At 37.9% G+C, this 23,325-nt stretch overlaps 2 protein-coding genes across 2 annotated transcripts in view; one reads left to right on the top strand and one right to left on the bottom strand.

The window, feature by feature from the left end:
* Positions 1–15,078, top strand: part of TARBP1 (tRNA guanosine 2 -O-methyltransferase TARBP1) — a 39,222-nt gene extending 24,144 nt beyond the window's left edge. The window contains exons 18-30 of the mRNA XM_086631573.1: positions 1,038–1,237; positions 1,367–1,438; positions 2,552–2,672; positions 3,989–4,099; positions 4,628–4,777; positions 6,634–6,720; positions 7,611–7,807; positions 8,946–9,027; positions 10,392–10,563; positions 10,809–11,000; positions 11,955–12,079; positions 13,279–13,415; positions 14,723–15,078. Of these exons, the coding sequence (XP_086487699.1) occupies positions 1,038–1,237; positions 1,367–1,438; positions 2,552–2,672; positions 3,989–4,099; positions 4,628–4,777; positions 6,634–6,720; positions 7,611–7,807; positions 8,946–9,027; positions 10,392–10,563; positions 10,809–11,000; positions 11,955–12,079; positions 13,279–13,415; positions 14,723–14,888 (1,812 nt within the window). The 3' untranslated portion in view covers positions 14,889–15,078. The remainder of the gene's footprint in view (positions 1–1,037; positions 1,238–1,366; positions 1,439–2,551; positions 2,673–3,988; positions 4,100–4,627; positions 4,778–6,633; positions 6,721–7,610; positions 7,808–8,945; positions 9,028–10,391; positions 10,564–10,808; positions 11,001–11,954; positions 12,080–13,278; positions 13,416–14,722) is intronic.
* A 947-nt stretch (positions 15,079–16,025) lies between these two features.
* Positions 16,026–17,532, bottom strand: COA6 (cytochrome c oxidase assembly factor 6). Its single transcript, XM_086627528.1, has 2 exons — positions 17,366–17,532; positions 16,026–16,157 (listed from the first exon to the last, which is right to left on the bottom strand). Exons 1-2 carry the CDS (start codon positions 17,507–17,509, stop codon positions 16,062–16,064), a joined length of 240 nt encoding a protein of 79 aa, XP_086483654.1. The 5' UTR covers positions 17,510–17,532; the 3' UTR covers positions 16,026–16,061.
* Positions 17,533–23,325: the final 5,793 nt, after the last annotated feature.

The following is a 23,325-nucleotide window of genomic DNA, read 5'->3' as shown; positions in this document are numbered from 1 at the left end:
CAGATGTTTCTAGGGTGGTTTTTTGTTTGTTTGTTTGTTTTTCCCAAAAGTGTTTCTTCAGAGTGCATTCCAGTATTTCAATTCAGGCTCCTAATGAGCTTCTTGGTGCTTTAATCCTTAGCAATTCAGAACAACCTTCTCTATAAAAAGTTATTGTCAAAGAATTGTCATATTATCAAAAGTATCATTCTGGAGCAGGGAAGAGAAGAAGCTTTGTCTTGTAAGACCTGTCACACCTCTGGAAAACCATTCTCATGGACAGATCTGATGATGTTTAAAAAGGAGTTTATAAAAAAAAAAAACAAACCCACAACAACCACGTTTTCATTCTGAATCTCCCTGTTCTCCCCTAAATGCTTGCAATTTGTAACGGAAGTTTACTTCTTGCACTTAGCCTAATGAAGGTAGTAGGAAAGAAAAATTTTGGGGCTTTTTCTTGTTTTGTTTTATACCTCTCCTTTTTGGAAAAGTTCTAGATAGCTGTTTCATGTATCTTAAATATGCTCTCCTCAAAAAAAAAAAAAAGTAAATGATACAAAGACATTTTTCCACTTGAACTCAAATACAAACTTTAACTTCAACATGAATGTAATCCTTATTAAAGAGGAGAATTAGTGGTATGGCTACCTATGGAAGAACTTGTTTAATGCTTTTATTTTTTTTCTAAATTGGTAAGGATTGATTAAAAACACCATGTTTGTACTCACTGAAGTAAGCACAGGTACTTTGTTCCAGTTATCAGGAGATTCCATGTAGAGCATCTGCTGTTGTATCTGTTTAAGTAAAGATCAGTTCTATCTTTTGTTAACATAAACATGCCCTGGGCCAGTTGTTACCCATTCACCTGCCCTTAGAATCGGCCACTTGTAAGTAGATTGAAGACAGTGAAGACAGCATTAACCTGAGCAGATCTAGGATGCAGGAGGAGATCAGACCTGATGAAATAGATATCACTGCAATGTTATTCTAATAATTCTAGCACTTCTGAAAACTAGATTTTAAATCTTTTATTTCTTCTTTTTTTTTTTTTTTCCCAGATAATTTTTAAGCTCATAGATATGTCTGCTACAAAGACTGGAGTCTTCAATGTAGTCCTTAGTCATTGTTGTCGATCTTGGACGTTTCCCAGTGTTGATCAGGGAAGTGCCTTGACAAACGCTTTCTTAAATGCTGGAAATTACTGTGAACTTATTACTGAGGCTTGTGTCTTTGGAACTGTATTTAGGAGAGATCAAAGGTATTAAATCTTTGTGATTGTATTTGTTTTATGCACTTTGTTTCCTTTTAAACTTTGAGATAATTATTGCAATAATTGTTGTATGCTATTCTGCTAACTTTGTTGCTTTGTCTTCTTTCATGTGTGAAGACTTATTCAAGATGTGCATGCCTTCATAGAAAATCTTGGAGAAAAATGTGCAGCAAACGTTGTTACAGAAAGGTAATGATTTTGAGGACACATAGTATTTGATCTGAATTCTGTCTTTGTTACGATTAATGCCTCAGTAGGAAAGATGCTGGTTTTGAATTCAGCTTCTGAGTATATTCACAAGCTCCTTAAATATTGATAAAAGGGATATATATGACATCACATTCATAATTCAAATACAAAATGTAGAAAAATGTTAAGTATTTTCAGGAAAATATATCCCATTTGTTAACCTGAATGGAACTGAAATAACTTCTTCCTTATTGTTTCATCTCATAAAAGTAATACTTTTTAGGACGCAGATATTTTACTGAGTGCTGATATGTACCTCATCATTGTACACAAGACAGTTAAGAAACTCAGGCTTTAATGCAGCCAGATTTGGATCTTGGCTTTTTAACGTTGATTGTAAGTCTTTTTAGCTTGCATGTGGGCAATAGATTCTGCCTCCTGTTTTTGAAACAGAGACCCTGGCTACTGGATTATTGAACTTTTTTTGTAGCTTTACTCCCACCTTTACTCAGTGGAAGAAAGTCAGAGAAATAGTCTAATGTAGTTATTCGGAAAGTGTTAGTAGTTGCTAAAACCTGAGTTTCTAAAAGTTTGCTACCACATCTAATTCAATACTCCTGTATTCTCTTCCAAGAGCTTCTTGGTTTCCAACAGTCTGGTTGTGAAAGTCTGCAGCTGTGTGATGCTTTGTTACCTATAATGCCATTAATTCTGCTCTTTGCATTAATTATTCCAGATGTCCCTGAGTAACTAATAGGAATCAAGTGTTGTTTTGGACTAGAATATTTGACCAAAACTGTAAGCATAAATTAGTTGTTTTAAGATTACAGTGTACAAAAACTTTTTATGATACAGCTGTTTCTGTAGAAAATTATTTTAAACACTTAGATGCTATTAAAGACCTGTATGTAGACACAGGGGCAGATTATCTGGAACTCACTAATTTTCTTCATCAGCAAGGATAAACAGACCTTAAAATTCTGGGTATTTGCATATTGTCTCACTACAGACAACTTGTTCAATATGATGTTTAGTGGGGTTTTTTTTATAATTTAGGAATTATCTTTGCACAACTAGAGTTTGATTTTTATTTTTTTAATTAATATTTTACAGTACAAATCGAGATGATCACTACGTTCGGGTTTGTGCTATTAAGTTTCTGTGCTTGTTGGATGGATCAGATATCTTGCATAAGACGTTTATGGAAGACATTGTCATCAAACTGCTTGATAAAGTAAACTTCGTTTTTCTTGGTATATAAATGTAACGTTAGTGCAATTAGTAAAACATAAAGTTGACAGGATGTATTTACAGTTGTTTGCATAACCAGTCTAGCATTGCCCAGTAATACACTTTTTTTATTATTAGGAGACAAGAGTTAATTCAGCCAAACCAAAATAGTAGAAATTGTCTTTCGGGTTTATTTCTCTCTTTTTAGTGGATTTTATAACTTCATGGAGCATTATCCAAATTGTAACAATTGTTACATTAAGAATCTTCCTTTAGGCTGCATTTTGAAGCACTGCATTTCACTTTAACAATTGCAGACTACTTTGAATTGAGCGGGCTATTGTCTCCTGAGAAGACTTTTATAAATAGGATTAATGGAGAGGGTTGGGGTCTGATTTTCATTATATCGCAACTGCTTGTGCATTGGCACTAGTGTAAAGTCAGTGGTAAACTACTACAGCTGCTATTAGTACCAGGATGCACAGGTGATGTTCTATAGAATTCTGTTTTTGTCTGAAGAGCAAGAAATGGGTGGTCCTTTATTTATTTCCTCCTGTCAATTCACTACTGGAGAAAAATGAATAATATTTATGTTGTAAGGTTGACCAAGTGGGAAAAGCGAGTTTAAAATTGATTTCCTTACTTGATTAAATATGAAGCTTAAAAATGTAAAACTAAAATGTATTTGCATTTTAATATTAATACAGGACTCGGATCACCGAATTATTTTCTTTTTAAAAATTTAAGGAAAGTTTTAGGTGACATGTATTTCGAAGGCCAAAACAGTATATAGGGAAAGAATCTAAGCTACGTGACAACATGAATCTTATATTTTTTTAAAGCTCTGTTTCTCATCTGTTTTCTTTCACATAAAACATCTTACTGCAGAATATGAATTTCTGTCTGAAAACTAGAGCTTTATCAATCTAATTGATAGTGTGATTAAACTGATTTTTTTAAATGTAGACACTAAAGTAGAAATATTTTCGTATATATATTAATCTCTTCACTTAAGATCTTTAGTTCTTACGTAACTAAATGACAGCTTGAGTATTCATGCTCCATTTTATTATGTAGTACTATTTTAATTGTTCGTATACAGTAGGTGAATACTAAGTGGAATTGTGTATCTTTTCAACTTTCCGGATTTCTCACGGACAAGCTTCAAAATTTAATTCTAAATAAATAAATATATTTTCCTAACTGTAATGCTGATACTAGCTGTGCAGTAGATGCTGCTTTCTCAGCACAGTAAAGTATGTTTCCATGTACTCAATTTTAAAGGAAGAATGGGTAATAAACCTTTCAATTTGCTTTTAGGATGAACTGGTATCCAGATCTAGAACACGATATTATGCAAACTCTTTACAGCATAGAATTAAAAACCGGGTATGGCAGACTCTCTTAGTTCTTCTTCCGAAGCTTGACCAGGTATTGCACTTCACACCTTCTTTCAAGAATAATTTAGTGTCATGCAAACTGTATATGTTGAATTACAGCAAGCTATCAAAGGCATGTAATCTCCATGGCTGATGTAGAAGTTTTGTGGAGTTTTATTCTTTCAATCTGAAGTCATGGATTTATGATGCATTTCTAGAGGTCACTGACAACCGGTTCTTGGATTTGTGAATTATAGTAGAGTAGATTGTTCCTGTTAAAAGCTAGCTAAAACTCTGTATTGACTATCTGATTTAAAGCTTTTCCTATAGTAAAAATATTGCTACTTTATGAACGCTCAGAAAATTGAGAAATTTTAGTTTCATCTAATGCTTCTTCATAATTAAATATTTGAAAAGTGTAATACAGAAATTAAATGCTTCTAAAATGTTTTCATTTGAGTATTAAAAATGTTTCTAGTATTATGATAAAGCCGAGAATATTCTTTTATTTAGAATTTCTTTCTTCATGGAAATAACTCGTAACAATATACTAAATTATTATCTGATTTTGTTTTCTCAGAATTTTTTGTGTGGAATCCTTGACAAAGTTTTCCAGGCTGGATTTGGTAACAATCAGGCATCTGTGAAATACTTCATAGAGTGGATTGTTATCTTGAGTCTACATAAATACCCCCAATTCCTTAATAAATTCTGGGATTGCTTTTGTTATGTAAGTAAGAACTTTGGCATTCACTTGAAGAGTAATTTGAACAAAGAGGGTAGAGTTTGTCTTCCCATACGTTGTTTTCTATGTATTCCAGTTTTCCTTTAGAAGCAGTGGGTTGTTGAGCAGATCAACTTGGATGTGGGTTGGAGACATTTAGAAATTTTTGATATACAAGTGGCTGAAGACAAGTGAATTCTTCCAGTTGAGAGATTTCCTTTTATAATATACAGCTCCAGTCAGAGTACTCTTTGCAGTCACTGCTATAAGAGCCATCAAGAACACATGGATGCACTAGATTCTGAGTTGGGGAAGATACCCCAAAGTCACTTGTGGTTTCCACACCCAGCTTCTATCTTCTGCATAATTGTGTTTGTCAGTGGGAATATGACTTACATAACACATACTCAATTTGCAGCTTTTAATATGGACTTCTCTCACGATGGAGTTGCTGTAATGTTGTTCTAAAACTAGAGGCAGGGTTTGAATTATAGTACCCAAATGTCGTGAAAGAGTTGACTGAGAACTGACTCACTAGCGTTTCGTTTTTGTCTTGGGTTCTTAACTTTAAGTAATTAGTCATAAGACTTGACCTGTAGAAATAGTAATTGCATTGATATACTTGCATTTGTTAGCATTGTACATATGGGCTGTGTAGAAAGTGTATGTACTTGCATCTCCTCCAGTGTATAGAAAGACCTTACTTGCAGTGGTGCCTCTGCTGAAGCTCACCACTCGTAACAGTTAAATGTAGATGTCTTCTTGCTTATCAAATAGCCTCGTTGTTACTGTAGTTTTTTTAAAAGCCAAGCAGTAGGACAAGAATTAAAATTAAATTTAAAAAAAATGGAAAACTGTATATATACTTTGCCCAAAATCAGGCAGTTTTTTAGTACTGCTCTGAGACAACTTTGCTTGCTAGTGATGCATGCTGTGGTTTTGGGGTTTTTTTGTTTAGGTTTTTTTCTGTGCAGGGGAAAAAAATTCACTTTCAGTGTACAATTTGGACTTTTTTTTTAAGCACATAAAGATGGCTCGTCATGCCTATCTGAACTGATGAAAAGTGCTGTAAGGGATGTAACCTTTTCCTATTTCAGGGTTCCTTCCAAGAGCTCAGGCAGTTGGAATTGCTATCATCTTCGTAGATGGTAATCTATTGGGTGAAAGCGATCTCACGCTGATAACAAATGTACTGAATCACAGTGGGCCTATTCAAACAAACAGAGCAAGCAGAAAACATGTAGATTTATGAAAAAGGAATACAGGTTGTATTTTCAGAGGCTATCCTGGAAAACAGTGGCTCTGAAAAGAATTGTCAGGATCATATCGAAAAATAAGCTGAACTTGAGCACCCAGTGCAATGCTGTGGCGAAATGGATGAATAGGAACTGTATCTGTGAACAGGAGTGTTGAATAGAAACATGGAAACTTGTTTCTTCCAGTACAGAACGTGGATGAGGCTGATGGTAGGCTATTTGTTCTGCATCCAACACCCACGTTTGTGGTGAGATGGAAAAGTGCGAGCACTGAAAAGAATCTCCAAGGTTTTTATTTAGTTTAGGGTGTTCCAGTGGAGGGAGTGGGGTGGGCAGGGAATACAGTGAGTTTGGGTTGAATTTTAGCTCATTTACACTGCTGTGTACTTTGTTCTGATTGTTGTGTTAGTAAAAAGCAAATAACGTGTTAGGAACAATGAAATCTTAATAATATGAGATTTGCATTTTAGTAAACTTTGCTGTGGAAACACGTAAGTTTTTTTAATAGTTGATATTACTGCATCTGCAGAACATGCTGTGAAAACTTATACGATATAAAAACGTTCTACATATACATATTTCTTGTTGCACTCCCTCTTGATTTAGGATGAAGAAAAGCTTAAAACAAGCATCTGCACATATTTATCAGTGTTATCACACTTTGACATCATTCTTCAGAATACCTCAGAGAAGGTAAGTTTGACTAAAAGTGTTCATTCCTTATTCAGTTGCACTGTATATAGATTTCTGAAATAAAAAACATTTTGCAGTCTATTTTTAACCCTTTTTAAAACCTCCTTTTTGCTGAGATATCCTTTGATACGGAAAACACTAACTCTTCCTGTTGCCTCTGTAACATATTGGACTTGGGAAAATTACCTAAATGGCAGATGTTCTGGATACGTAAGGCCTGATTATCTGTGAGTTTTTCTAGAATAGCTACTCCAGTTTTAACTAAACATGTGGATGCACTTGGGTTTGTTTTTCTTGCTGCTCTTGTTTAATCTGCATGAAATTAGGCAGAGATAACCTGGAAGAAGGTTATCTTTATAGAATAACAGCACTCAAATATGGAGTTCTTTGGCAATAGCTAGTCCGTATTACGTTTAGAATTCTTTATTTGGAATTCTCAATTTTTTTATTGAACTTTAAAACAGAGGATGAAATACAGTCAGATGTTACATTAGGTCAACTGCTTCACATCTGTAGCAATCCAGGCATTTTTGTTGTTTTTTTTACTGTTTGCATACATTTGCAAGATCAGCTTTCTAGGTGCTAGAAAATCAAAAGTTAATAAAAGTTTCCTTGTATGCAGAAGTAAAATTTTTAAAGCAGATTAACATATTTTCAAAACAGAAATGAGGCTGTAGGTCTGTACCCTAGTGAGAAGGAAGAAAGGAAATCAGGACCGTATTCCAAAGCCTGTATTTGCACGTATATGTACTGTTAAAGCTTTAGACTTTCTGAAAGGCTGTTTTTTGAGGAAGCCAGGGTTTCTTGGGCCACTCTTGCTTTTTTACTTCTAAATGGTATGATAAGACTTAACATAAATGAAAGAAACTTCTTTGTCTTTGTTTTTTTAGAAGCCAGCTTTGAAGAAAGCCCTCATAGTTGTTCTACAGTGGTGTTTCAACCATAATTTTAGCGTTCGACTTTATGCATTAGTTGCCCTTAAAAAAATCTGGGGTATGTGCAGAATGTTGCATATGGAAGAATTTGAAGCTCTGACACCAGTTATTGAATCTAGCCTTCAACAAGTGGAAAACATGCATGGCACAGGGTTAGTAACATTTTTCTGGCTTACAGCTTAATTGTTGTTCTGAGCCATTTGCAGCATGTCTAATTTTCGAAAACAGCACTTGATCATTTCTCTGGGTTTTTATGGAGGGAGTGTTATTCTGTTTAAAAAGAAACCAAGACTTGGAAATTGAAATCTAATTATCAGCAAAGAAAATGAAGTGATAATTCAGTGTAGCATTACAGTCTGAAAGCACAACAGGAAAATGTCAAGGCATGTTTGAATAGTGTTCATAGTTTAGAGTTGGGGTAAAAAACACAGGAGTGCTCTAATTTTCTTACCTGATGGATTTTGAAGCAATACAAGTCATTCTTTCAAACTTCCTGGTACAACTAAATTTTCAAATATAAAATCTGACATGTGTTTAGTGTTAATATTTGAAACAACTGTGGGAGAAAAATGGATAGGGAAATCAATTTTGAGTGATGATTAAATGAGCTTTACAGAAATGTTTTTCTGCTTACTGATTTGGAAATACAATTCAGTTAAATTTTATACTGTCTGTGTGTTTGTATCCTTTCTTTATTCCTATTTTTAGGAATTATTTAAAATTATTTAGAATTTCTGACAGTGGCGTCAGCCAACATAAACTTGGGACTGCTGCTTGACAGGCTTTTCTTTTTTTTTCTTTTTGGAGAACATTAGTGTTCGTTTCTCTGATCAGAGTCACTGCTAAATCACCCATGTCAGGACATGGGATGGAAAAAAGCAGCAGAGGAGGAGTTTGTTGTTGTTTTGTTTGGGTTTTTTTTTTTTTTTATCTTGACAGCTAAAAGTTGTCACTGAACCACAGGCTAGTATTTGGGTTCCTTCAGAGGCCTAGATGGGATACCCTTTCTTGTGAAACTTGCTTCTTTCGATAATAGAATTTGGAGACATGTTATGGGCCTTTCTTGAAACATCAATAAAACTTATTTCCTGAATGCTGGTTGTTTGTTGCATTTGTTTGGTGGTGTGTTTTGTTTTTTTTTTAATAGGGCCTTAACTGTTAAAGCATTTTCTCTCCCATGCAGTATATAGTAAATACAATCAGGTTGTCTTGTTTTAATTTGACAATTTTAAAAAACAATCCAGTACGTTGCCTTTTTTGTGCATCTTGCATTACTTTCTGCAATTGCAGGAATGCTAGAAAGAACTGGCAGCGAATCCAAGATCATTTCTTCTTTGCAACATTTCATCCACTTGAGGATTATAGTCTAGAGGCAAGTCCGAAACTATTGCGGATCATTGTTATTTGCATGGTTTTACAACTGTATTTTTAACTTGCTTTGTATGTTGTACTGTAGGATGGATGGATAATGATCAACTATTACTCATTTAAAACTCTGAAAAATTACTTCACCTCAATTGTGATGGATTTTAGACTAAGATTGCAGCTTAATTCTCTAATATTGTGTTAAAAACCTAAGTCAGTTAAGAAGAGGTGTGCGTGATGAATGCACTCATCTGGTTAATAGGGTTTTGTATTTGTGGCTGGAAAAGTTAATTCTGATAACTGAAGTGCACATGTACTTAATCACATGTAGTTTGTTAGGATTTTTGAGACATCTCCTGTTCTTAGAAGTGACTTGAAGTTGCTTAACTAAATTTTTGTTTAATGTGAATGGGATACAGATATGTAACTCCTAGAGTATCTTTTTCAGCTATCCTTTTTGCCATAGCTTAAATAACCAAGAGCTGAATAAACATTGAGGGAAGGCAGGAAAAAATAAGGGTGCAGATAAAAATAACAGGTAGAGGAACTAAGCTGAAAATAGAAGGTAAACATGAATGTGAAAAGGGTACATGTGTTCTGGCACAAACAGTGCCATCTTTCAGGGAAGGAATTTTTTTTTTTTTAACTGATATTCTGAAATATTTTTGTGAACAATTAAATATGCTAGATATGATTTAGCAAAATTTGTAAGTGAAAATCCTGAACAAGGGGGAAAAAAAACAAGGCTAATAATTGGTAAGTATTTAAATAGATTTAGGGTGTGTCTTCACCTTCATCTTGAGGGTGCATTGGAATAAACAAAATGTCTGGGTTTTAAACTCTTCATCTTATTCAGCCTTTCACCTGGGGTGTGTATTTATTTCTTCTTGGTAGATTGCAGTTAGCTGTATTGGTAGTGCTGAGTTGGATTTTACCACTAGATTTTAATTCTTTCGACTGTATTCCCTTTGGCATCAAATCAATCCATGTTCTTTACTAGAAGTCGTAAGGGCATTTGAAAACTCTTTATTGTTACACGTAAAACATTTTCAGAAGACCTCGGTGCAGAAAAGCATTGCAGTAATTCTTTGGTATTCTAGAATTTCACAGCAGTAATCAATGCAGATCCTTGAAAAAGGTCTACTCAGAAAGAGACTAGATTTATGAAACTTTCGGATAGTGCTATATGTAAAACGATGAATATTGAGACATGTATTAGTAAGTTATATCAAGTGCCAAGAAAAACAAATAATAAAAATCACAGAATACTAGATAAGATACATGTGATAGATAAAATTACCAGAGGTTAATTTATTATGTGTTTTGCTTTGTTTAGTGGTGCTCTGCTAATAACACTGTGTTACATTGCAGACAATATTTTACACTCTTCCCCGCCTTTCGGAACTTGCTGAGGATGAATGGATCTCACTTGCTAAATTTGACAGATTCACTGACATTCCTTTGCCACCAACATTTCAGTGGTATCATTCTCGAACGGAACTACTTGATCTGAAACCAAGTGACTGGTCTCAGCAAGACATGGGTAAAATATAGCTAATCTATATTAAGTATAATTATTGGTATGTAGTAGCTGTATATGTCTGTATTCAATCTGATCTCTATGTTTTTTGGCTGAAGAGTTGTATCTATATGGGCAGAGTATATACCATAAAATAATAGTAGATGACTAATGGTGCCCACAGTATTACCATTTCGATCATCATCTTTACTGAAGCAGTAGTTTCACTGCCGCTTGCGTATCCATATGACTAATCCTTGTTTTTATAGGTTCAAATTCCGTTGAAACAGATAGCCAGACAGAATGGACTGATGTTCAGAAAAAGATCATACCCTGGAAGAACACTACTGCTAGTTTAGACCTGGAAATGGTATTTCAGGATCGTGCTGCTAAACTTGGCAAATCAAACAGCAGACTAATTGTGGTAGCTTCACTCATTGATAAACCTACCAATTTAGGAGGTAAGGTTGATTGCACATTTTTAAACTTTCATTTTAGACTTCAGAGCCCACTTAGTTAATAAGAATGAATTTCATCTGATGCTGATAATTAGAAAATTATTGAAGTACTGCCCAGAAAAATAGATAATTATCCTGCAAAAAAGTGGTAACCAAAAGAAATACTGCCTGCTTCAGAAGGAGTCTTCTACAGTTATATTTAAAAAGTGCTCACAACAGCATGCATTAATTAAATAGAACTTTGCTGTAAATCATGCTCAGTTTATTACTGGTTTTATATGCTTTGTTACAGTTGAGTTTTTCAACTCTGTATGCAGTTAGAGGAAATAATTTGCTTTTATGTTTTTTTTTTTCTTTAACAATTAAACCAAATCTTGTAGACCTACTAATTTCTCATGACTGTTGGACAGGTAAGGGCCCATTCCTGATTAAGCACTCCTTTACAATACGGTGCAAGCTGTGATATAATAAATCCTTCAAATACTTTATTGCATTGTGCTTGCAGTTGTCAGCAGTTTAAAAAACTGCAGTGAGATTGCTGATGAAAAATACACCTACAAGCTGCTGGTGTCTGTGTTGCAATGCTGTAACGTGTCGTTCTCTCAAGCCTGGTACCGAACTTAGAGCTTAAGTGTGTGTGCGTCCATCCATCCCTGCCGAGGCTTTTACACTGACCCATTACTTCATGTAATTAGTATTGTAGAAGCACGTTGTCAGACATAGTGCTTTTCTAATTTTTATCTTTCTGCTAAGTTTCAAAACGTTTATTTTTTCTGGTAAATTATATGGAACAAGGTGTGACTTAGAACAGGCATAAAAAGCATCTGAAACTGATAAATATAGAGGACTAAAGTAACCATTTCTCTTTCAAATTCTTTGTCTTTTTTCACTTTCTAAAATATTCTGGCTTGGTGTTTATTTTCTACACAAATATAACTTTAATTCTTCTATTTGTAGGTTTATGTCGTACAAGTGAAATATTTGGGGCATCTGCACTAGTTGTCGGCAGTCTTCATTACCTACAGGATAAGCAGTTTCAGCATCTCAGTGTTTCTGCAGAGCAGTGGCTCCCCCTTGTTGAGGTGAATGGAAATATTTTAATAGCTGAAAAGTGTACTGCACGTCTTCAGTTCATGAGATACATAGTTCAGAGTCCTACTTTTTTTTTTCTTTTGCAAAAATGAACTTTTTATTTAACAGAAGCTCCCACCGATATCTCTGAGACGTAATCTTGAGTATTTTGGAATAAACTTTGGGTCAATCTCATAAAAAAGAATTTTTAAAAATACTTTTTAACTTCTTATTGCCGTGATAAACTGATCACGTGAGCTGTCATTGTTGTATCTTATTCTGTGTTTTATACTGGCGCATTGGAATTTGAGGTTTATTTATAAAAGTTGAACAACACTTCATTTGTCTTGCTTGGTCCATTGCTTTTGCTAACTTCACAGGGATAATCTGTGAGTTTTCCTGCAGCTAACTTGTGCCAGGCTTTCAGAACTTAGTAGCTAACTTATAAAAATGAGGGTTTCAACCTATATGTTTGGTATTCGGTAGAAAATATGTTTGTGATATTTTATAATAATAATTTTATAATAATCTGGTTTTCAAGATCAGCTTTAAGTCATCTGAAAAATTCAGTGCAAATTTTTTTGCCTCCCGTGTTTCTCTTCAGCCTATTAATATTTTTCTTCAGAACAAGATAGCTGTAGCGTGTTTTGCCTAAAACACAATGCTGATGGCCACATGATGTTGTGCCAGATCTCTGTACAGAAGTGTACTGATGATACGGTTTCTGTTGTATGAAGAAATTGGCATTTAAGACAAATAAACAGTTTATAGAGTAGGATGAAGATAGCTTGCAGTGAAGAATTTCTTAGTTATGACAAGTTGTAATGAAGTAATGTAAGGCAACTCAGCTTCAGTAGTGGCTGTTGTATTGTTTTGGGAAGGGGTTCCAGGTTAAATAACAACTATGCACCTTGGCCCTAGGCAAGAGTGATTCTTTTACGTTCAGATGTAAGGCTTGTAGCTGTCAGAAGCATAGAAAAGCCTTCATTCATTGTATTCGTGGAGTATGTTTTTGTGGCATTACTTAACCTTTTGTGCTGTTGTTGAAGAGCTTTTAAGATAGTAAGCTGTGTATATGGACAGAGTTTTTGAGGATAAATTCATTCATCTTAAAAACTGTCTGAGTAAATTGATTTTTAAAGTAATTTCAGAAGTTTGTGCTTGGCAGTATTTGAATATTTTTATATTTCTCTCTGCTTTTGATGGACAGGTGAAACCATCTCAGCTTGTCGAATATTTAGAGCAGAAAAAAATGGAAGGCTACACTATTATTGGTGTGGAGCAGACAGCTAAAAGTTTTGATCTTACAGAATATTGCTTCCCAGAGAAGTCATTATTATTGCTGGGGTAAGAACACACTTTTTTTTTTTTTTTTTTTAAATCTACCTCTTGCAGTCCATCACTTCCACTAGTCCATTTGGTCATATGAACACCAAGTGATGCTGGTAAAGGTGGATTTAGAATGGGAGGTGATTATGGAAACAGCAGAGCTTGGCTTTGTGTGCTAAGGAGAGGGAGGTGTTGGTATCTATTCTTGAACGATCTTTCTCCTCACACTCAATAACCTATCCATATACTGTAACTCCTTTTTTTTTTTTTTTTAATGGGTGAAGGTAGCAACAGCATGGAATATAGTTTTCCAGGTGCAATAGGGGTATCATCTGTTCACTTTAGTAACACGGGGCCCTGTATGTGTAGGCTGTGGGGAGCTCAGCAAGAAAGAGGGCTGCCTGTTTGCTCTGTGTAACTGGTGGAGGAGGACTGGAGCAGAGTGGGAGCATGCATAGGTAGGAGATGCTTTAAAAATTAAGGAGAGGCACAGGACAAAGTAGCACATTTTCAGAGTACAAGTGGAGACTGGGACGACTTCAGAGAAAAGCAATAATCAGTGCCTATGAGCAGGCAAGGCTCACATGTGACAAAGGAGAGGGTGCTTCAAGAAACCTAGAGGAAGTACCTACAAGTTAGAAACCTACTGGAATTGCTGGGCCACTGAGTGAGACCAGGAGGAAGGGCTTGTCTACCCTTTTAGGACAAAGTGGGCAGAAATACCTCTTTTTCAAACCTTTTTACATGTAGCTTGTCTTCAGAATGTAGTTCTTATAATTGCTTTGTTCTCTTCTTATTAAAAACATAGTTTTAATTACTGATAACCTCTGGTATCTTCTGGTGTGTTCCTTCCAAAGAGGTGAAACGTTTCCAGTTCAAGGCTTTGATCAGTCTTGACATTCCCTCATACCAAGACCTCATTGAATGTAAAGTGGGCAGTTGAGCTTCCCTACTGTGCCAGCAGCTTCACACCCTGGTCATTTAATCTACAGCTATTTATTTCACTACATAAGGATAGTTTCAAAATAAAGGCAGAGAGGGAGTCCTTATGTTGGATGTTCAGCTGTTGCTGGACCAGTGAATTAAAGATGAATTGCTCTACCAGTTTTCCTACATGAAAACATAGTCAGGTCTCTCATGTTTTCTTCGTATCTGTAATGTATTACTGCTTTAAAAAAAAATAAATTCTTGTCCTCATCAGTTACATTGAGGGCAGATGCACCATTTGTCAAATGGTGTTTTGATGCTATTGTGACTTCTGCATCTTCTACTTTCTGGAACACCCGTCTCTTCCCACATAGAAGTTACTGTTTCTTCTTTACTAGAAATGAACATGAAGGAATCCCAGCCAACCTGATTCACCACCTGGATGTCTGTGTAGAAATTCCTCAGCAGGGTATTATTCGATCACTCAACGTTCATGTAAGTGGAGCTCTGCTGATTTGGGAGTACACAAGGCAACAAGTGATCAAGCAAAAGCAACAAAAATAACTGCCAAGTGTTTTGTGCCTTACAGTACAGCTGGCTGACTCGCTATGGTGCTACAAGGTGAAATTCTGAATAGATGAGATAGATACAAACTCAGGGTGAATGAGGATTCTTAAGTTTTGCATGTTTTGCTCTCTTGTAGTTCAGACTGATTTTTAAATGCCTTATTAATACTTTACCTACATAAATAAAACTGTTGCATTGGAAATAAATACTATTTATATTCATGTGGGGTGTGTGATTTTTTTTTCCTATTATTAGAACAATAGGATAGTACCATGAACAATCCCAACCTCAAAACATGGGATTTTTACTTTATTTACTTTGATTGTGATGACCATGCTTGAAATTGTGCCCCTAGCCAAAGTATTTAATGCCTCCAGCATCTAGATATATTAGATGATATAATTTTTACATTAAATGTTGTTGCCCCTTGTTTAAATGCCTTCCATGGTCAAATTTACTAAGCCTGTTGTAAACAGTCTGCGTCTTTTAAATGGAGTTAAATCAATAAGGTAATTCAATACCACTAAATTATACATGTGAGAATCATGATAAATAACTGCAATACTTCGAATAGCAATACTGCTTGAAAACTGACTCTTATGGCTAATGTAAAAATCCCTCTTGCTTATAAGAAATGAACACACTTAAAAAATGTCAATTACATTTCATATGCACAGGATGCAATAGGTCTTCTAATGCCTGCTGGTTTATAAACTGATGTCTGACTTGAACAGTATTTTAAAATACTATTCAATACTTGGTAAATGACAAATACAAATGACATTATACCACCACCTCCTTTTGAGAAGGAGGATTATTTTTTTAAGGAAAAGCTGATTCACTTATTGAAAAACAATTTTATTGTTCTTTTTAGAATATGTACATTACACTTAAATAATCATTTATTCCTGTGAATCAATTTGACTAGATTCAAAACCTTAGATTTGTGAACAGCCCTGAACCATATTTCTTTGACTTACACTCATGAAAAAGCTGTCCATGACCATCTTTCTTCAGCAGACACATGAGACCTTGCAAAACAAGGACAGCAGCCTCATTTCAGGGAGACAGACAGGCTACTGGTTTCTGAGCTCAAGCAGCTTCTGTCACTTTCTCATGCTTCTGCCTTCCATAGTCATTCTCATGAGATTTATTTTGAAAGCAGAGTACCTAAGACCTTCCAGCAGCTTCTGGAGGATGATACCCTTCTGTTTCAAGCTTTTTTTTATATTTTAAAAAGTCTCTTCTTCTGTCAAAGTATTTAACCTGTTTAAAAAGAGAAAAGACATTAATCAGAAGAAACTAGTATAGGAAAGGGCTTTCTGCATCACAACAAAACTAAGGAACAATCAATCTTTGATCACTGGTCTTAAGGAGGATTTTAACTCAATACAGAAGTTGGGAGTTTCTTGCTCTGTTGAAGTGGGTTTGTTTTTTACCATTCTAAAAGTGAACTTCAGTCTCCTGTCATAACCACTCGATTATTTCCATGGATATCTAATAAAAGTAATCTATTGCTTTGCTGTTTTCGCTAGTCTGAAAAAAAGATGATTTGTAATACAAAGATAAGTAAGTCCAGCAGCTTTTCTATGGTATCGCAGACTACGTGCCCTCTGAATTCATCGCCAAGAGCCACTGATGTGAATGGTGCAAAGCACTGGCAGATGAAACCACCATCACTAGAGATGACATAAGACAGAACTGCAGCGTTCAAAGTGTAAGTCAGTTCAGCAACTGTGAAAGCACCAGTTTTTTTAACTGACTTCAGTCTGCCAGCTCCAACAGGAACCGTTCAGCCCCTCAGACACTACTGTTACTAAAAGGCAATGCCTATTAATAAAGTTAAGAACTGTAGCTCAATCTTAAGAAACTAAAAAGCACAAAGTAATAACATGTAAGCAGATGCTTTACTGTGAAATTATACTGTATGAAGAAGGGTATTTTTATGCACAAGAAGGTAATCAGATGCCAGTCTTACGATGCCATGCAACTCGCAAGCCCTGCGTGTCACTTCCCTTCTGTATTAGTCTTTCTTCTTTAGTCACAGTAATTTCCGTGCACTTCCAAAAGCTTCCAAGTATCTTTCAGAACTTTTTAAAAAAATTAAACAATAAGCCTGTATGTTTGTATAGTTGTGTATTTACCTGAAAGTCTGAGACCCTATTTTCTTTCCCCTTTCTACTATATGCTGCTGCCCATAGTTCCCGGGCCAGTCAGTGGTCCGCTCAGGAGTTTTAATTTCCCAGCAAGATCCACAGCGTGCAAACCAAGTTACGTTTGGCAACGGGTGCTATGGGAAAGTGCAAGACCGCGGGCGTTCCGCAACCCAAGAGGCTGGAGTTGCCGCTGTTAACGACGCGAACGTAACTACTCATGGGCGCTGCTACTAAGGGGCGAAGAACCGCCCCGTCCGTTCCGCGCGGGCCCCGGGCGGCCGAGCGCAGGAGGACGCGAACGGAGCGGCGGCTGCTCACCCACTGCTGCGGGCACCGGGACTCGAAGGACCGCCGCAGCTTCTCGCACTCGGAGGCGTCGTCTGCGTGCCTGTCCAAGCACTGCCAGAACTCGTCCCGGGCCCCCCAGCACGCCTTCCTCTCCTCCATCGTCGGCGCCGACATCTTCACTGCCGATCTGGACACAAACGCCGGTTGTCCGGGCGCGGCGCTGCGCCGGGCCGGCTGCGGGCCTCCACCGCGCCTCGCCGCTTCCTCAGCGGGGACCGGCGCCGCCCTGCCCGCGCTCCCAAGGCACCGGGGGAGGCGGGTGCCCAAGCGGAGAAGAGACCCCGGGCCCCGCCTGGCTGAGTGGTCAGGACCGGCGAAGGTCGCGGCCCCGGAAGCGGTCCCCGCCGGTGAGGGGCGGGGCTGCGCTTTCCCCGGTGCGCAGGCGCAGCCCGGCGGCCCTGGGTGAAGGAGGTGGGTGGGCGGGCCGGTTGTTCCGGTCGCCGTGGGGCTGGAGCTGCGGGTGGCCCCGCGAGCCGGGCTGGGTCCCGTCTCTCTGCATCTTCCCGTGCGCTGCGGTTCCCGCCGCGGGCCTTTCCGGGGCGCTTTTCCCCGCTGTGGCGTTTCGGTTGAAGGGGGGCGAGCCCCGCGCTGGCGGGAGGCGCGTTTGAAGCCCCGCAGGCAGCTGGTTCTCCTGCCTTGTGCGCAGGTGCGCGCACCTCACGGGAACCGCGCTGGGAATGTGTGTCTCCTGACGGGGTCCGTCGCTCAGTCAAGCTGGTAATAAAAACAAGGAAGGAGAACTGGTTTACCTCAGTGGAAGAAAAATTTGCCCGTAGTAAGTGATAGCCGAAAAGGAAATCGAACTTTCCAAGACTCGTTTGGGGAGTTTTAGGAAGCGGCGTTCTTTATTGCGGCGCTGGGTGCGCGGGGATGTCTCCTCCTGGCTGCGCACCTGGCTTCTGGGCAGAAAATCAGTTATACGCTACAGTCATGCACGTTCATAACATATTTACTCATTCCTTGTTATTCTCTTCATCACTTGGTTAATTTTCTCTCGCTTTACATGTAAATTACCTCGCATGCTCAGTCCTCTTCCTCCGCCCCTTTCTTTTGGGTCTGGGGTGTGTTTAGGGTAGGTGGTCCGTGAGTCGGTGGTCGCGATCTCCCCCTGCCGGAATTACCTTTCTCCCCAAGTCACTGCGTGTTCACAGTTCAGAAGAACATGATAACAAAGTTTATGCAGTTTCTGGGATGTTCCGTCTAAGGGCAGACAGTTCTTGGTAAAGAGTCTCCCTTTTAATCACTCCTGACAGCTTCAAGGATGGTCATTCATCTTGTTAGTTTCTTTAGGTATGCGTAAATCACCTACTGCCGACTAAACCCTTCAGGAGACTCTTGCACAAAAACTTTAACCCCTTTATTGCTGGGTAACATAAGGGTGATAAAATTATACCAGAAATCTGGGGGCCAGCTGTGTGGGCACCTGGCGAGCTCAGCCTGGCAGCGACACCGGGCATGAAGCCTGCAGCCCTGGTAAAAAGCATTCAGGAGCAAACATGGTTTCATTGTTTTATTTGGGATTCAGTGGTGGTTCCTCATGACACTCAGTTCCGGTAGCTGAGAAATTGATAATCTTACCTGTTGGCCACCTGGAAACATAGAGCAGTCGAGCAGTTTTGAAAGCTATGGCACGTGATGCCATAGCAACACGCTGTGTTTTTGGGAAGGGCGGCACTCTGGAAGCTGGGAAGGGCCTAACCCTGCGAAGTGCTGAGCCGCTGGCAGCTCCCAGGCTGGTGGCTTTACCAGGAGCTTGTTGATAACTGTTGCTCCTTCTGGTAAGTGAGGCCACTTGGCAGCTGGGTCGGGGAGCTGGTGTAGCTGTCGACCTACCTCGAGCTGGTTTTCTTCCTCAGCATGTGATAACGATTCTGGCTGGTGGTGGGCATGCTTTCCTGGCTCTTCTTGCAGGTGGCTCACGTGTCTCAAGACAAGGAAAGGTATTTCAAGAGAAGACCAAAGATTTGCACTTCTTCAGCAGAGCCCCCTGTAAGCCAGCCAGACTGGAGGGGATTTTGTTTGTCCAAATACCTAACCAACAGCTTAGAAGGGATAGTTTTTTGGAGCAAAGTGAATGCGACATCTGCTGTATGCCCTACGGTATATAACACAGTCCATGTTCTCATCCCTGTCAATTTGCTTAACCACTTTCTGTTTGCTGGACTATGATAGGTAAGAGACAGAAATGCAGTGATGTAATTTCTAATAGAACAGGGGTTTTAAGATGAGTGGAATTCACTACAAAAGTAGAATTTCAATGATGTTTTTCTGTTGAAAATAATTAATATAGAAGTAAATTTATAAATTATTAAGCTTACTTATGACCCTTTTGCACTCCAGCTTTTGCGAAGCAAGCTTTTACAAGCATAAATACTGAAAAGAAAATGAATATTTAAGTCTCAAGACTGAAACGTGATAATAGGAAGTGTCAGTTGTGTTTTATGTTTCAAAATTTATGGTGCATGTAATGTTGTTTAGTTACTGCATTTATGAAACAGAGGGGATAATGTGATTATATATAATTAATCACAAAACCCAAATAGGACATCTGGGGTATTTGTGATAAATAGTTTATTCTTTAATGACCTGTAGCCCAAGAAATACTCACTGGAGACAATTGTAAATAACTCTGCGTAAAGGATATTACGGAAATTTAGTGATCTGGTTTCAGAAAGTGGATGAATAGAAAAAAAGAGATTTATCTAATACATTTTTAATGGCAATACTTCCATTTGGTTAAACTGCTGTTGCAAGGAGGTGGATTTTTTTGTTGCTAGTTAGCCAGTTCTAAGTATATATCTTTAGTCTTTCACTTTTTGGGAAATATGCCCAGTAAGTAATAAATGGGATATTTATAATAGCCAGGCAGAGGCAAATGTTCAAGAAAGAAGGGAGACTGAAAAAATTCCAGATTTTTTAGGTGCACTGCCTGCCATAGTTGAAACCACTGAATTACATTTCCACTTAGTGGTCAGTGAGATAGATGCTAAAGAAATAGATGCCCATCTCCCACTGAAACAGCCAGTGATGCATTAAAGTGAATCGAGTGGAGTTTGCGCAGTGGTTCAGCTCTCAGGCTCTTTTGTGCCTCTTCTTGCTAACTGGGATACAGCACTGCGTGTGCTTTGCCTTCCAGTTAATGTCTAACAGATCTCTCCTCATCTACAGCCTTACTTACCGCATATTTAATCGAAATTTGCCCAATAGGTTCCAGATTGGCAGCTATAATGATTCTCCTTTCACTTTGGAAGCAATTAGCATGTTACAGGTGTCTCCAGGACTAATAACACAAGCACTCCTTGATGTACTGTAGCTGTGTTCAGCTTTGTGCTTATACCAGGACCTCAATTAATTTGTTTTTCTTGCATTGAAATATTCTGATATATGATCCTTATCCATGATAGATTTTCAGGGAACTGAATTTAAAAATGAGTTCTTTAAGCAATATAGCCCTGTGTCCAACTATTTATTTTGTTGGAAATAATAACAAAATCTTACGTGAGGTAGCCTGGGACATTTTCTTCTGTTGTTAAGCGCCAAGCAGTTTTTTTAATAAAAATAATAAAAAATATGTAGTGCGAGAGAACCGTATATTAAGATTTTCTCTTTCTTGCTTCTCAGATGTCCATTAAAGGTGTTACTCTGACTCCTTTGATCTTACAGTGTTCCTTGCTACGCCTGGTGAAAGAAAATAAATAAACAAAAAAAGCTCAAAACATTCAACAACGACTAATTGTGCTTAGATTTATTGTTAAAAAATAGGAATAAATCAAGCAGAGAAACCCCATGAACTGCAAACAGTCATCACTTCTTTCTGCTCCTCTTTGGAAATGTTTTAACAGAGATTACTTAAATGGTTGAACCTCAGTCATCTCTCTGAGTGGATCTCTTGCGATCCCGTGTGACCAAATTCCAGATTCTATTTTCATCCTTTTACTGGCTAAAGACCCTCGTGGGTTACTCTTGGCAGTAGTGTCAGCTTTGAAGATGCGGTCTGCAAAGGTGAGTGTAGAAACACTCTTTGTTCTTGTGGAAGGGAAGCATTTATACGTCTTTATTGTTTAAAGTCTTCCTTACATTGCTTTCTGAGGTTATTTTTGTGGTTTATTAGGGTTCAGCGAGACTTTAGTTCTCTTTCAAATAGGTCCTTCTTTAAACAGAACGGGTAATTTTTGATTTAAAATAACTTCAAAAATCTTTCAAAAACTAAATATCCCTCTTGAAGAATCAGGCTTCAGAGAAGACCACTGATTTTTTGAGCAGTAATTTTCTGCCCTTCATAAGAGAATTGCTTAAGAACTGGCAGACAGTTAATGAATTCATTGGTTAATAATTAACGAGTTAATTATTTAGTACTCACTCATAATACTAAATAATCTATCTATATTTATAAATAAAACTTCTTTCTCTTTACATAACCTTGCATTTATTACCAAACATTTGCAAATAAAGATCTGAAAGAGGCGTATTAGATTCTAAACATCGAAGAAATGTATACTATATTTTCTCTGGCCTTATGCAAAGCACTCCTTTTTGTTATTTCATAAAGACTTTGTGTTGAGTTTTACTTGTATGACTTTCCTTTTAAAAATAACATGCTTAAACTTCTTTGGCTGAGTTAACAAAAATTTAGATTTTTGAACAAATAAAGAGGAAGGAGTGCATGAGGAGGAAGAAAACTAGCGTGTGTTTGGCGGCCTTAGGAAATCAATTTTCTGAATCCCTAAGAAAATGAGAATTATCACGTTATTTTTCAACGAAATATGCGTTGGGGCTCTGACCTTGATTTCCTCATAACGCTGTCTTTGCTGGGTGTTGTGATGAGGATCCCTACACTAGGGAGTGCCCATGTGACATGAAGAATGAAGCACATGGCTTGGGCTGCTGAGGGAGAGACAGACGCAGAGGCTACCACCAGCTTTCTGCGGTAGCTCTGCGTGTACTGGAGGGCTGAGTGTGTGGGTTCATCAGGTAGTGCTGGAGGGGATTTGACTAGGAAGGACTAAGCTGTCTGTGCGCTTACGGAGACAGAAGGAGAAGGAATAGACAGAACAGTGATTTTCACCTTCTCCAGACCTCAGTTCAGTGATCTGAAGCCTGCTGAGGAAAGGCTCGCTTGTCTTTGTGACCTCTCATGGACATCAGTGGAGTAGTCTGTGGAACGCAATCTGAAAATCACTGGGCTACTTAGAGGAGTGGTGATTATGGTGAAGGAAAAAACAACAACTGGAGGTGTAGGATTCTTTTAAGGTGATGAAGTAATTTACACTATGGGCACTTGTTTTTAATGCCGGTATTCCATTTTTGTTCAGTTGTTAGGAAGGAAGAAAATGGAAAAAGGAGTATTTTGGGAAGAGCAGGCAATGGTAAGGGGGGCAGACTGACTAATTCTTGCTCTTCTCTTGGCTCCTGATTAGCAATTCTCCAAGCCTGCCAAGATGAGACAAGCTTACTTTGCAGCAATGTTGATGCTCCACTTTTTGCAAGAAAGGAAACTGGGAATATGCCTGTACTACAAGCAGACTCCAATTTTCAAAGCTATGTAAATGGAAGAAGAAAACTCTTCTTCTGAGTTTTGTTTGGATGCCTTCAAATTTCTGTGGCATGTTACGTACTAAAAGCAAAGAAGTGGTTCCTAGTTCTCTCTGAGACTGAAACACATCCTAGAATTCTTTATAAAAAATCCAGCTGCATGTTTTGCGTTCAAGTATTTTATTTAATAATCCATCAGCTGCACTGATTACCTTATGTCCTCTACAAACATTGTCTGTGAAGTGTAGGTGTACTGCACCAGGTGGGATTGCTTACACGCGCACAAAGGCAACGTCGTTCTCAAACACAGTAATTGTTCCCAAGATCAATACCAGTTTTTTTAGCAGCAAAGCTAGCAAAGTGACATGCCTTTGACCAAATCCAAAATCACTCAATGA

The sequence above is a fragment of the Tauraco erythrolophus genome, chromosome 2 (genome assembly GCF_009769465.1).
Source record: "Tauraco erythrolophus isolate bTauEry1 chromosome 2, bTauEry1.pri, whole genome shotgun sequence".
In the NCBI taxonomy this organism is placed as follows: domain Eukaryota; kingdom Metazoa; phylum Chordata; class Aves; order Musophagiformes; family Musophagidae; genus Tauraco; species Tauraco erythrolophus.
This window is presented reverse-complemented; position numbering and strand designations above follow the sequence as displayed.